General features: G+C 34.8%; 2 protein-coding genes across 2 annotated transcripts; one reads left to right on the forward strand and one right to left on the reverse strand.

Moving 5' to 3' along the window:
- Nucleotides 1–3,248: 3,248 nt before the first annotated feature.
- LOC100256351 (sister chromatid cohesion 1 protein 3) lies at nucleotides 3,249–9,684 on the forward strand. Its single transcript, XM_010661019.3, has 14 exons — nucleotides 3,249–3,689; nucleotides 5,590–5,851; nucleotides 5,939–5,985; nucleotides 6,094–6,143; nucleotides 6,283–6,350; nucleotides 6,433–6,962; nucleotides 7,063–7,174; nucleotides 7,255–7,391; nucleotides 7,465–8,087; nucleotides 8,366–8,405; nucleotides 8,549–8,597; nucleotides 8,695–8,830; nucleotides 9,059–9,212; nucleotides 9,447–9,684. Exons 1-13 carry the CDS (start codon nucleotides 3,566–3,568, stop codon nucleotides 9,155–9,157), a joined length of 2,277 nt encoding a protein of 758 aa, XP_010659321.1. The 5' UTR covers nucleotides 3,249–3,565; the 3' UTR covers nucleotides 9,158–9,212; nucleotides 9,447–9,684.
- Nucleotides 9,685–9,740: 56 nt separating this feature from the next.
- LOC100247612 (thioredoxin-like protein Clot) lies at nucleotides 9,741–13,715 on the reverse strand. The gene is made up of 2 exons (XM_002265799.4): nucleotides 13,181–13,715; nucleotides 9,741–10,223 (listed from the first exon to the last, which is right to left on the reverse strand). The coding sequence occupies exons 1-2, from the start codon at nucleotides 13,323–13,325 to the stop codon at nucleotides 9,970–9,972; spliced, it is 399 nt and encodes a 132-aa protein (XP_002265835.1). The 5' UTR covers nucleotides 13,326–13,715; the 3' UTR covers nucleotides 9,741–9,969.
- Between the last annotated feature and the right edge of the window lie 324 nt (nucleotides 13,716–14,039).

Here is a 14,039-nt window from a genome sequence, read left to right on the forward strand (position 1 = left end):
TTTGTGACTCGTCAACAACAAGCAATGTCAATGTCAACTGAACTTACCATGTGGGCTGATGGAGAACTTCATTCGAGGTATAATATGTCAGCAACATATCTAGTGGAACCTATCAACTCCAAGGAGTGTAATGTTAACTATGCTGGCATTAGTGCTCAAGTGAATTTAGACACTCGTTCATGCACATGTCGACAATTTGATCTTGATCATGTTCCATGTGCACATGCTATTGCTGCTTGTAGATTTACAACATTTCATGTTACACTTTGTGCTCCAAGTATTTTACTACTAAAGCATTGTTATCTTCATATTCAGAGTGTATTTATCCAACTGGAAATGAAATAGATTGGGTAGTACCTAATCATATTCGTGACAAAGTTGTGTTACCACCTAAAACGAGACGTCCAACAGGAAGACCAAGGAAAGTAAGAATTTCTTCTGGTGGAGAGGGCAAACACACATCTTGTTGTAGTCAATGTGGTCAATATGGGCATAATCGGAAAACATGCAAACGACCAATCCCTTGATATCATGATAGCTTTGGCACTCTATGAACTTACATGGAATGAAAATTGTAATAGTCAGCTTTTTTGTTTTTTTGGTACCCATGTGAACGGAAATGTAAGTTACTTTTTTTGTATAAGGTGATAGGATAAGCACATAGATGAATATTGTAATAATGATCCTTTTTTTTGCATACCCATAGAAATGGAGATATTTGTTACTTTTATACATATATGTTATGATGAGTTATGTATAAAGTATGAATGAAAATTACATTTTTATTCTCAAACTATGGACTCAACTGTTCTCACGTTTATTGATAAGGAACTTGACAATAGTTAAGTTTAGGTTTTGTCTGAAGACTATAGACTTAACTACCTTCAAGTTTGTACATAAAACAACTTGACAATGGTTAAGTTCAGGTTTTCTCTAAAGACCGTTGACTTAACTGCCTTCAAGTTGGTATATAAAACAACTTGACAATAGTTAAGTTCAGGTTTTGTCTAAAGATTGTAGACTTAACTACCTTCAAGTTTATACATAAAACAACTTTACAATAGTTAAGTTCAGGTTTTGTTTAAAGACCGTGAACTTAACTACCTTCAAGTTTGTACATAAAACAACTTGACAATAGTTAAGTTCAGGTTTTGTTTGAAGATCGTGAACTTAACTACCTTCAAGTTTGTACATAAAACAACTTGACAATAGTTAAATTCAGGTTTTGTCTGAAGACTGTGAACTTAACTACTTTCAAGTTTGTTCGTAAAACAACTCGACAATAGTTAAGTTCAGGTTTTGTCTGAAAACTGTGGACTTAACTACCTTCAAGTTTGTTCATAAAATAACTTGACAATAGTTAAGTTCAAGTTAAAATGGCAACTGTAGACACAACTTCCTATGAGTCTATAGAAGATCAACTTGATACCTGTTAAGTCCAAATTAAATATGTTATTCTGGAATAGATTTTGACTTAATATCTGTCAAGTTTGTTCACAGTTAACTTGATAGTAGTTAAGTTCAGGTGTTCTATTAAGACTGTAGACTTAACTACCTTCAAGTTTGTACACATAACAACTTGACAACATTCAAGTTTAGTTTAAAAGGCCAATTGTATACATAACTATCGAACAACATTCATCAAAATATCCAAGTAGATATATCAACCTGTCCAACTACATTTATCAAAATGTCTAACTACATATATGAAGCTATCCAATTACATATAACAAACCATCCAACTACATTATCAAAATGTGAAATATCAACATGAATTCATTACATAGGCAAGTATTTTATATAAAATAACTCTGCTGCAATCTTTTCCCGAAACCAGTCCATTTGAGCACTTGTTAATGACTTCAATGGATGGTTGTGCATTAAGTATTCAACATATTTGATAACAAACATGCCACAATCACCACTACATGGTACACAGATAATCAATGTTAGGGATATTATTAAGGATTAAGTGTATAAGTTATGAAAGTAAATTTAAGATCACTTACTCATTTTCCTGTTGAGGAATATCTTACAGTCGTTCAATTTCCCATTCCTGGTAGTTAACTTTTGTGTCACCATGAAACCCATAATATGCTATTGCATTCAATATATGCGGCAACAATTTGGCTAATGGTTTAATGGCAACTTGCAATCTTGCATTATTATTGATGTCCATCAATAAGTCATATACATATATAATCCTTCGATGAAGGTGGACAACTCCTAATACCCATTTTGAAATTGCAACCTGTTAACAATGAACTTGATAACAGTTAAGTTCAATTTTTTCTTAACATATATATTTAAATCAAAATTCTAAATATTTGGATAAAATAATTTCATAAAAATTATATTCAAATACGTTATAAATTCATAACAAATAACTTCATTACACAAAATTTCAAAACCTTTTAATGGTAAACTTGATAGTAGTTAAATTTAGTTTTTTCTAATCATTCAAATATTGTTTTAAACCTTGGACTATAACCTCACTGAGAAAATTTTCAACAATTACATTATCAATTCATGAAAAATAAATTCATAAAAAAAAGGATAATCGATTAAAAATGATAAAATTAAAAATCAAAATTTCAAGTAGAAAATTAATGCTTACTGAATCAGTTGATTTCTTCTCATTTTTTGATGACGATGACGAGGTTTCAAAACCTGGCTTTCTTTCACTTCTCTTTTTTCCTAAAATTTTATACCTCTTCTGTTTCGTATTTTTCATCACCGAATTTTTTTCTTCCTCCATTTTCATGAATTGAATCAACACACAATATCAGAAAGATGAAAAATAGGGTTTGATTGAAAAAAAAAAATGAACCAAAATAAGACACTTAGGGTTTTTTCTCATTTCATGGATGAAGATTCATATGTACAATTCGAAAAACTAAAATCAAAGAATGAAATAGTGAAACTTACTTTCTATTTTTACTTTGTGTTGTGTTGCCTTTTTGTTCTCTTGCAATAAATGGAAAAATCCTTCGTGATTTGTTTCTCGCAGGTTAACAGATGGAACAAATGGATTTGCAGGGTAAGGAAGAGACACAACACAAGGGAAAATTGGAGTTGGAGGGAAAATGGGCTGAAAAGATAGCTGAGGGGGTATTTTTGTCCGAATTGGGTCATTTTTGAGACTTAAATAAGTGAGGAGTTAGTTCTGCAATATTGAGAGATATTTGTCCCTTTTAATCGGTTATCCCTTAAAAAAAAGGAAAAAAAAATCAACTGTCAAAAGTGTTGATGGGTAATTGCCACGTGTCAACAAAAGTCGATGCCACTTTTGTAAATTTGAGAAAATCGAATGCTATTTTGGCAACAAAAACACAAACGTTATTTCCCCATTGGCGCCACTACTCGTTTCCCGCGCCATTTTCACAGAACCGCTTCGAGTTCATAAACCCTAACCCTTACTGTGATTCACACACACTCTCTCTAGAAGTTTTCAAGTTCTGTACGACATTACTCTAGAAATCTCCATATCTAAATTCTTCCTTCTCTCTGCACGTTTTCTCTCTGAAGATTCGTAGATTTCTGGAAGAAGAAGAGGACAAGGAAGATGTTCTATTCGCATACGTTTTTGGCTCGGAAAGGGCCATTGGGGACGGTGTGGTGCGCCGCGCATCTGCAGCACAAGCTCAAGAAGTCTCACTACACTGCCACTGATATACCTTCCACCGTTGGTTCGTATTCTTCATTTTCCTTGTTTTGTGTGTGGGTGGATGCCGGAAGAATCGAACAGTATATTGATGTTTCTTGAATTGAATGTTGAAAGTTCGAAACTTTTTTTTCAATTGGAAGAAACCCTTTTTGTTTCTCAAGTATATGCCAATTAGCTAAGTCGAATTTTCATTTTCATTTCTTTTTTAAAATGTAGTTTTTGGAATTTAATGTGAAAAAATATATATTTTTTCTTTAAGCTACCAGCTGATTAGATGAATAGTTTGTCGTTTTCTTTTTATTTTATTGTTAAATCTGACGTGTTTAGACATGTTTTTCCCATTTTCCCCATAATTGATTGATTAATTTTAGGTTTAGTTTATAAACAACCAAGCCATTTCTGGTATTGATTTGAAATTTTGGGTTAATTATGAGTTCAATTCAAAGATCATTCTCAATTGTATGATATGCTCTGGATTGAAGGTTCGTTGGGAAGATAGCCCATCAAGCTTTTTGAAACAGAAACGGGTTAGCGTCTTTGGTTTTGGGATAAATCGATTTAATGACATATAGAAACTTCTTCTTCTTCTTCTTCTTCTTTTTACTTTAATTTTATTCAGTCTCACCAATTCTTTTATTTGATGATTAATACACTACAAAGTTCTTGTATTGTTTCTCTATTTATATATATATACCAAATGGATTTGATCGGAAATGGTGGATGGGGCTGTGAATTCTTGTTATGGTTTATGGATTGGTTTAATTTATTATTGTTATTATTGTTTTTATCATTTGTATTAGAGGTATGAAATTGGATTTTAAAATTCAAAACTGGTGACCTGGGGATTATTGGATGGAAGGCATTATTTTTGCAACATAAGGATTTCATGGAGTTCTGTCTGTGGTTGCAAGACATACAAATCCTAAATGGATCATCTTTTGGTTTCTTTAAGATTTGAATATAAATGGTTGTTTCTATGGATGAATCTTAGTGCTTATAAGGGTGGAAAAGTAATCATTTTGTGTTTATTTACTTGGTTTTTTAAATTGTTGAATGGAGTAATGGTGTAAAATCATGAGAGATTATGGGAAAAAAAAACTGGTTGCTCTGTGGTAATTTTCTGTGCTTGGCATGAAATCTAAATCAGGTTGAGTGATAAAATCAGTTGTTTTAATTGGTTGATACTCTTTAATTACATCCATTAGCCTTTTAGATGATCCTGATGTTTGAAAGATATAGAGAAATACTGTATGGAAATCTTGTAGGGTCTTTTGGTTGTCTATGGACCACTGGAAGTTACAATTCCATCATCACGATGGGTTCTATAAAAAAAGCTGAAACTATTGTCACAGCTTATGGGATGTGTTTGGTCTTAGGATTTCATGAAGCAGCGCAATTTTAAAGTTCTATCATTAGTTGCTTTGACGGATACCATTTTTTTTTCAGTGGTCTCATATTTGGTGATGAATGTGCTCAGACAGAAGAATGCTAAACACAGTTGGGTAATTTATTTGACATGGCATGTACAATCATACCTTGACAGTGTATTCCTAGCTAGCAGGTCAATAATTTAGGTGAATTGGTTGGTTATTGATTGAGATGTACTTGTGTTGGAGATCTTACAAAAAGAAAAGTACTTGTGTTGGAGACATTATGTTGAAATCCCTGCTTGATGCTTTTTGAGTTAACTGGAGGAGCAGGAGTACAGTTTCTGTTTCACATCCTACTCTTCTCACTTTTTAACTCAACATAATCCGTTGGTCTTTGTTCTCACTCTTGTTTCCTGTGCTTATCTCTTAGGAAATTCCATGTTGAAAGCAACAGATGTTTTTTATTACGTTGTTAATAGTCTTTTTTTTCTCTGAATGCATTTCTCATCCTTGTGTTAACAATCTTTTTTCTCTCTCTCTCAATACATCTAGAGCGTATCATGTTTCCAGAAGTCCCCATTGCACTCAGAATGTCAGGCCATCTTCTGTTGGGTGTTGTGCGGATATATTCAAAGAAAGTTGATTATTTATACCAAGATTGCAATATTGTCCTGATTGGGATAAGGAAGGCGTTTTCTTCTATAGAAGTTAATCTGCCAGAAGATGCATCGCATGCACCATTTCACTCTATCACTTTGCCAGATACATTTGAACTTGATGCCTTAGATTTGGATGCTGACTTTTATGTTGAAGGGTAAAATTTTGGAGACCCAGTCTATCTTTTCATTTTATATTCTTCCATTTTTAAATCTGTAAATAATATGTGAATTTTGATTTCCAGGGCTCTAGACATGCATCTCAGGGCCCAGGAGGAGATAACACTGACAGGTTGTAATATTGGTTTACTGTTAGAATTCAAACTATTTCATTTCTTTTGCACACCATCTTTTCTCATGATAATTGTCTGAACTTTCTTTTTTATTTTATTTTATACAGATCAAATTCCAATTGGGAGGGATCCTTATATTGCTATCACTTTTGATGAGGTTAATATTTTATTCCCTTCTCTTTTGAACCAAAATGCTCTATCATTGTGTTGTTTGATGGTTGATTCTTGGAGTTGTCACATTTGAAGTATTGCCATTGCAATATTGTGTAACTTAATTTTTTTTTTTTTCCACTTAGGATGTGATGACAGATTTATCAAATCATGAAGAAATTCCCGATTCAGGGGTCAGACCAATGGATGAAGAGTATGTGTATTGTTGCAACTGAAAGCTCTTTGGTACTTTTATGTTTTAAGAAATTAATTTTCATCTTATTTTGTAATTACAGTGTTGTCCATCCGACTCCAGTGGAAGGTAGGGCAGATTTTCAGGATCCTGGTCTAAGTGACATAATGGGACAATCAAATGAGAGGCTTAATGAAGATAATCTCCCCCATGATCTACCAGAAATAGAAGTCATGCGTGATGCTATCCATGATTTACACTCAGAAAACCTTCCAGTGGGTGGTAATGCGGGCTTTCAAGATCCTGGTCCTAGTCATCAGATGGAACAATTGAATGAAATGTTTAATGAAGAAACTGTACCCCAAGAGGTTCCAGAAATGGAAGTTATGCGTGATGCTGTTCATGATTTACAATCGGAAAGGCTTCCAGTGTGGCCAGAACATGGAAATGATACAACTGAGCTAGACAGATCTCTAGACCAGATGTTGAATGAGAAAGAAATCCTTTCTCCAAACATGCCAGATATCTTATATTCTGGAGAGCAGTCTCTTCCATTTCAACAACGTTCAGAACCACCAGCTTCTGCTGTTTCACCGGAGGCTCCTGAGATTTTTGATTCCCACATTTCATTTGGTGGGTGCCTTATTTCATCTCTGGCTATATGGAATGGAGCATGCGCCTTCAGGGGCCAACTCCATTTTGCCTTGTTTGAATTTGCTTTCTCATGTTTCAGGGCATGTGTCACCCGCACTGGCAATTGGATCTACTCCACCTGTTGAGAAGCCAAAAGCAAAATCAAGGAAGAGGAAGCAGTTATTTGATGTGTCCCTTGTGTTGCCTAACAAGTATGGATGGTCTCAAGATTTACAGTGAGTTCCTGTTCTTCTGTTAAGAAGTTACTGATATCATGATATGTATGTTACAGGCTTATGAAGAAGGCACTTGAAGATTCCAGTGGCCTGCTGCGGAAGAAGAAGAGACTCCCTTGCTCTGCTTTGGATATTTGGAAAATCAATATCAAGTCAAGAAAGGAGAATGTCTTTTTTGAGCCTTCAGTAACTGGTGAGTAGGTTTTTCCCTGTGCTAAGATGCTCTTGGGGGTTAGTCAGCTGATCATAAAATGTGTGATATGCAGGGATGTGTGAAGATCTTCATAATACTTTCAGGGAAGACGTCATCTCATTGAAACCCCATTTAGCTATCACAGAGCAAGCTTTTCCAGAGCCTTTGGTTGCACAATCTCCTGCTCCCATGCCTGAAAAGGCTTTTCCAGAGCCTTCAGTTGCACGATCTCCTGCTCCCATGCCTGAAGAAGCTTTTCCAGGGCCTGAGGTTGCACCGTCTCCTGATGCCATGCCTGAGGAGGCTATTCCAGAGCCTGGGGTACAATCCCCTGCACCCATGCCTGACCTTGATATTGAAATTGAACGTCTTCGTGATCATGAAGGCAATGCTGGCAGCAATATTTTACCTGAAATCATGCCTTCTCCAACCAGATTAATTTATTCTCCTACTAGATTTCCTTCTTCATCCATCAGAGGCGACTTCACTCCCATATCAACTGGTGATAAAGGTTCAGAATTAGATCCTATGGTGGGAACAGATTTTGGAACTAGATCTTTGCCTACACCAGACTTTTCAATGTCTGCTGGTACTTTTGGCTCTGATCTGGAAACACCAGCGACATTCATGGAGGATCAATTAGGTGTAGAGAACACTGGTCTTTCAGATATTCCTGAGCTAGTGAATTCTGCTGAAGTAAGTCTTTCTGTGTGATTATCCAACCTTTCCAAAGTTTTCTTGTTGAGAACTATCTTGCTTGTGTATCCTTATTCCTATTGTTGCTTTGGTGGGTGAGGCATGTTCCTCGGTCACAGCCTCGAGCTGAGGCTGAAACTCTTTAGGAATTAAAAATCAGGTACATGCCTCACCACCTCAGATGATTAGTCTTGAGGCACAGTATCATACTCAATGATCACCAGGGAACTGACAATCTAAGTGCCTTTTCTTCTAACTAGTGACTTGTATTATTGCAGGAGCTAAATTTTCTTGAAGCAGATGACATGACACCAACTGGTAAGCTGAAAAATCTGTTTAATTTCTGATATGTGGTCTGTATGATTTCTTAAGGAGAATGTGATGATAATAATAGACTCTTACATTATATCGATCTCCATATTTTTGATAGTTATTTATGGATAACATATATGTTCTTATAGGAGGATCCCCAGGAACTCAAGATGTCAGCACATTGTCTATAAGAACCAGGTAGCACTTCTATTTTGTGCTTGCAAAATATTCCTCTGTTAATGGTATTGTAATGCCTTTACTGAACAGTTATGTGTTGTATGTTGTGTTCATGCAGGGCTGTGGCTCAATATTTACAAAATCACTCTCCTATAAATCCAATATCAGAAGACCCATCTATGGAGCTCAGTTTGAACAAGATCTTAGAAGGCAAAACAAGAAAGATAGCTGCAAGGATGTTCTTTGAGACACTGGTGAGTTTCTTATGCAGTACATTATCTACTTTGGATAAATGATGTGCATGGTAAGCCTATATTGTCTTGCCAGTTGAATAAAAATCATCCAGTCATCCAATGAACTTTTGAATCCTGGCTCTGTATGCTAGAGTTTGCTTCATTCTGAAATCTTCATGTTAGGATGCTGTGAAAGTTGTGTAAGGGATGTTTTTTCGGCTGATAGAGGTTGTTCATGGGTAATTGCAGGTCTTGAAGAATTATGGACTGGTTGATGTACAACAAGAAGAACCTTATGGTGATATTACTTTGAAAATGACTCCCAAACTCTCCAAGGCTCGATTTTGAAGTTATATATTTGGTGTTATTTAACATGCTTGGTCATCAATTTTGATGTATATAGGTAAGAATCCAACAGGCACTTATTTGTTTTCTACTGGTATATGTGGCCAAATCTAATATTTTCCCTCCCCCTCCCCCTCAATTTCCTTCTTCCTCCCTCTCGCCCTCACCTCTCTCTCTCTCTCTCCCCTCCCTCCCTCCCTCCCTATATGCACACATGTATACTAAAAACAATTAGAAATTCATTCTGTTTTGTATTAATACTAAACATATTTTTCTGCTTTATGAAATGCAGATGGGTCCTTACAACAGCAGCAACAGTAGAATAAATTTTGTAACCGTACATAAGATGCATAGTTCACATGTTACTTGGCTTAGTTATTGTGATCAATAGCTTTGCTTGCAGACAGTAGTTGTAATTTGTAAATCCTTTGTTAGAACTTGTAGCCTTTAAATAATGAAAATGGGCTCAGTCCCCTTTCTTTTGGTAGTAAATCCAATCATTCACATGATGAATGTTCTCTCTTTCACTATATCAAGGTAGATTCTTTGTGCGTGATATTAGAAATCTGTGAACAGAGAATAAATCTTGGCAATATGCTTATTTTGTTATCTCCAAATCCCCATTTGGGTTTCATCATTTCATCATATCACAAGTTATATAACATATTTCAAGTCTCATCGATACTTGGATTTTGATGAAAGATGTAGAAACACCCACAAACAATTCATGAAAGATGGGACATTTATTAATATAGCCTCTATCTGGGCAGATTAGCTTCTACTGAACTGCATATGGGTGCTCAATGGCAAAGAACTCATTTTCCGGAAACAAGAGCATCAATCTTGTGCTCAAGGTGGGCTTCATGGTCTTCAAGCCGACCTTTGACTCCATCGTTCTCCCAGTAGACTAGTGTTGGAACGCCAGTGAGCTTGAACCTTGAGTCGACTCTCCATGGGTGCTTGCGGTCCCTCCATGTGGGTCTGTCTCCAACATAAGCTCTCAGAAGGGCGATATCATCTGAAGATTCTTCAAGCTTTTTGTAGATCACAGGTTCAGCTCTCACACAGTCTGAGAGGGAAGAAGCCAAAGCCGGTGAAATAGCATATTGCAGAGGTTATCCAACCATGTGATTAGGCAGGGTTAACACCAAGAACTTCTTTCCATGTGAAGCAAAAATCATGTTTAATTATGTTTTAGAAAACAATTCTCAGAAAGGAGTTCTTGAAAACAGATTTCGAATGCTTTGAGCAAAATTCTGTTGGGAAACTCAAGTATAAAAAACAGTATTCTAAACTTATTTTTCATGAAAGCTTGTCAAACAGGTGTTCTCTAAGTTACAAAACTTTTAACTGTTTTCTATTTTGAAAAACAAAAAACTATTTTAACAAAAACAGCACAAACAAAGCTTCCAAAGTTCTTGAAGCCATAAGATGGAACAGATTGCAACTAATAAATGTAGAATTTGGAAGCAAAATGCAGCTAGACCTGGGTTTCATGTATTTTCATTGTAAAAATCAGATATAAAACACTACACAATGCTCAATGTATCAATAAAACTTGAAAGTACACCATACATATGAATCTTTCCACCTCAAAATGAATAAATTTTCTTCACCAAAATGAGAAAATAAGAATGCCCCATCAAGTATTTCAAGTATGCAATACGTGAACAAGATAGTATTCTTCCCAATGCATAAGAGTCAACCAAAAGAAATGTACTCTAGCCACAATTGAACAATACAGAAATGCCCCATTAGTCAATAGTTGCATAGGACTCATGTAAATCATGGATATTAACCTGTAAACTAAAATTTATTAAGCAAAGTACAAAAATAAGAACAACCCATTCAGGAATACCAAACACAAGATACGAATATGACATTCTTCAAAATGCATGAGTCAATCACAAGAAAGGCTACTAAGAACTTGATATTCCATCTATTTGATACACTCTAAACACCCATTGAAAGCAATACAAAATGCTTTCCACCTTGATGTTTCTTTACCATAAATACAAAAATAATACAAGTATTTCAAGCACACAACATATAATACGACATTCTTCCCAATGCATAGTAGTCAATTACATGAAAGACTACTAACTACTTGCTGTTTCATCTATTTGATACTCTTAACATCCATTCAATAGAACAAAATGCTTTCCACCTCAAAATGTGCTACCAAAAATATGAAAATAATAATACATTTCAAGCACATGACATAAGAATATGACATTCTTCCCAATACATAGCTACTTAGCCCTCACTGTTCCATCTATTTGATACCCTTAACACCCATTGAACAATATAATTTTTTTTTGATAGGAAGATGGAAAGAAATTTATAAAAAGTGCCAAAAAAGGTGCACCGAAGTACATAGGTTGTATACAACGGGTGCCAATGGCACAACCCAAAAGGGAGAAGGCACAAAAGACAACTCTCCCCATCTTAGCTAGATCCCAACCAATCTACAAAATTGAATAAAGACATAGAACTTCCCTCTATAAACAATTTCACCCATGAGAAAAAATTACAAAGATAAAATGCATCCCATCTCAAAATTTCTTTACCAAAAATACAAAAATAACACAAGTATTTCAAACACACAACATAGGAATACGACATTCTTCCCAATGCATAACAGTTTATTACATGAAAGGCTACTTGGTCATTACTATTCCATCTATTCCATACTCTTTAACACCCATTGAACAATACAAAATGCTTTCCACCTCAAAATTTCTTAGACAAAAATACGAAAATAATACAAGTATTTGAAGCGCACAACATAGGAATACAGCATTTTTCCCAATTCATAACAGTCGATTACATGAAAGGCCACCTTGTCATTAGTATTCAATCTTATTCCAGACTCTTTAACAGGCATTGAACAATACAAGATGCTTTCCACCACAAAGTTTCTTTACCAAAAATATGAAAATGAGCCAAGTATTGCAACCATACAACATCCAAATACAAGACATTCTTCCCAATGCATAATAGTCAATCACATGAAAGACTACTTGCTATTCACTGTTCCATCTATTCAATCCTGTTAACATCCATTCAACAATACAAAATGCATTCTGCAGCAGCAGAACTTCAAAGCAAACCATATACACTAACCTATCCAACCACTAAAGTACAAACAACAATACTCCATTCATGATTCAACTACACTATACATTAGCAAAAGACATTGCTAAGAAAGTATTGAAAAATGTTAAAACTCCTATGAGAAATTTCATCAACTACTAATTGATCAAATCTTATTACCACAATCCAAAATAAACATAGTAAAGGGCTAATAAAAATTCAATCTAAGTTAGTCTTTATAAATACAAAAATAAATACACATTCAACTTGACATACATCTGAAAAATATGGGGTATCAGCTAAAAAATGAATCAAATATGGACTAAAATAAAAAAAAACCCTTTAAAATTGAATTAATAAAAAATTATTAAAATTCAATTTGTAACATTCTCTAGAAAAGACTAAAATCCAGAAAAAAAACACCCATAGAAATTTTAAAAGTTTGATCATGGGTAGATTATTAATGTTTAAAAAGAAAAATGTTCCAAATGAAAAAAAAAAAAACTAAAAAATAAACATCAGTTAAAGAACACAGAAAATTTATAAAATCTAATCATGGGTAAATTTCTAACATTCATAAAATTTTCAACTGAAAAACTGGAAAACATTGAATAAAATCCAAACAAAAAGAACCCATCAAAGAACAAACAAAATAAAAAATACCCATTACAGAAAAATGAAAACTAACAAAAATGCAAGCATGGATAAATTTCTGATTTTTATGAAAAATGATCACCTAAAAAAAGGACTAAAACCCAAACAACAAATACCCATTAGGGAACACAAAACAAAAATGCCCATCACCAAAAAAAAAAAAAAAAAAAAAAAAAACAAAAAAGAAGAAGAAGAAAATTAACAAAAATTCCAGCATGGGTAAATCATTAGCACCTATAATTACTGCATAAACAGAAAAAAAAAAAAAAACAATACCAGGGCACCAGCTGAGAGAAGTGGAAGGGTCTTTATCGGCCAAGAAGAGGATGAGATTGGCCTTGTTCTTCGGCGCTTCCGATCTGAACTTCTCCAGCACGCCCTCGAACGTCGACACAGTGGCGTCCACCATTTTCAGCGGCATATTCGCTTTTTCTCAGGGGTACTTTGGGAAATCTAGACAATATCACTGCTTGATAACAATGGCATCCGTCGGTGCTCTTTTTATAGGTTTTAAGCTAAAATTTGCCCACCCAGAGGTGGTGAAATTCCTGATATGCCCTTCATCTTCGAGTCACCAAAATCTCCATGATATAGGATATCACATTTATGTCAAATTTGTAGCCAATGGTCTATTTTATGGTTTTAAAATTCATTATATACTTATAACGGTTTAGAATACAAATTTGATAAGGTAAAACAATGATATTTTTCTAAAATAGTTTTGTCCTACAAATTGGGCACACATACCTAGCCTAAATCTCTGACAGTCTGCAATCTGGTGGTGGTTAGACTGCAAAGCAAAATAACCTTGACATTTTTTAGGGGGATAGAAACTTGTGTAGGGTTCGATTCCCTTGTGAGAAGTGGAGTTTGCTAGCTCTATCCTGATTGATCTAGTGAAGAATAATATACCCCTCCAAAAAATTGAAATCTAGTTGGTTCGATCAGCAATGGAATCAGGATTTCAATTTAGGGGCTAACTTTTAAGAAATATGTAAGTTTTGGCAATCATAAAAGATATGGATTTTAGCCCAATGACCCAACCTTGACATTTTTTAGGGGGTTTGATGCCCCCTTGTGAGAAGTGGAGTTAGCTAGCCCTGCCTCATTAATCCAATGAAGAATAATATTTAGT

Source organism: Vitis vinifera, chromosome 13, assembly GCF_030704535.1.
Source record: "Vitis vinifera cultivar Pinot Noir 40024 chromosome 13, ASM3070453v1".
In the NCBI taxonomy this organism is placed as follows: Eukaryota; Viridiplantae; Streptophyta; class Magnoliopsida; order Vitales; family Vitaceae; genus Vitis; species Vitis vinifera.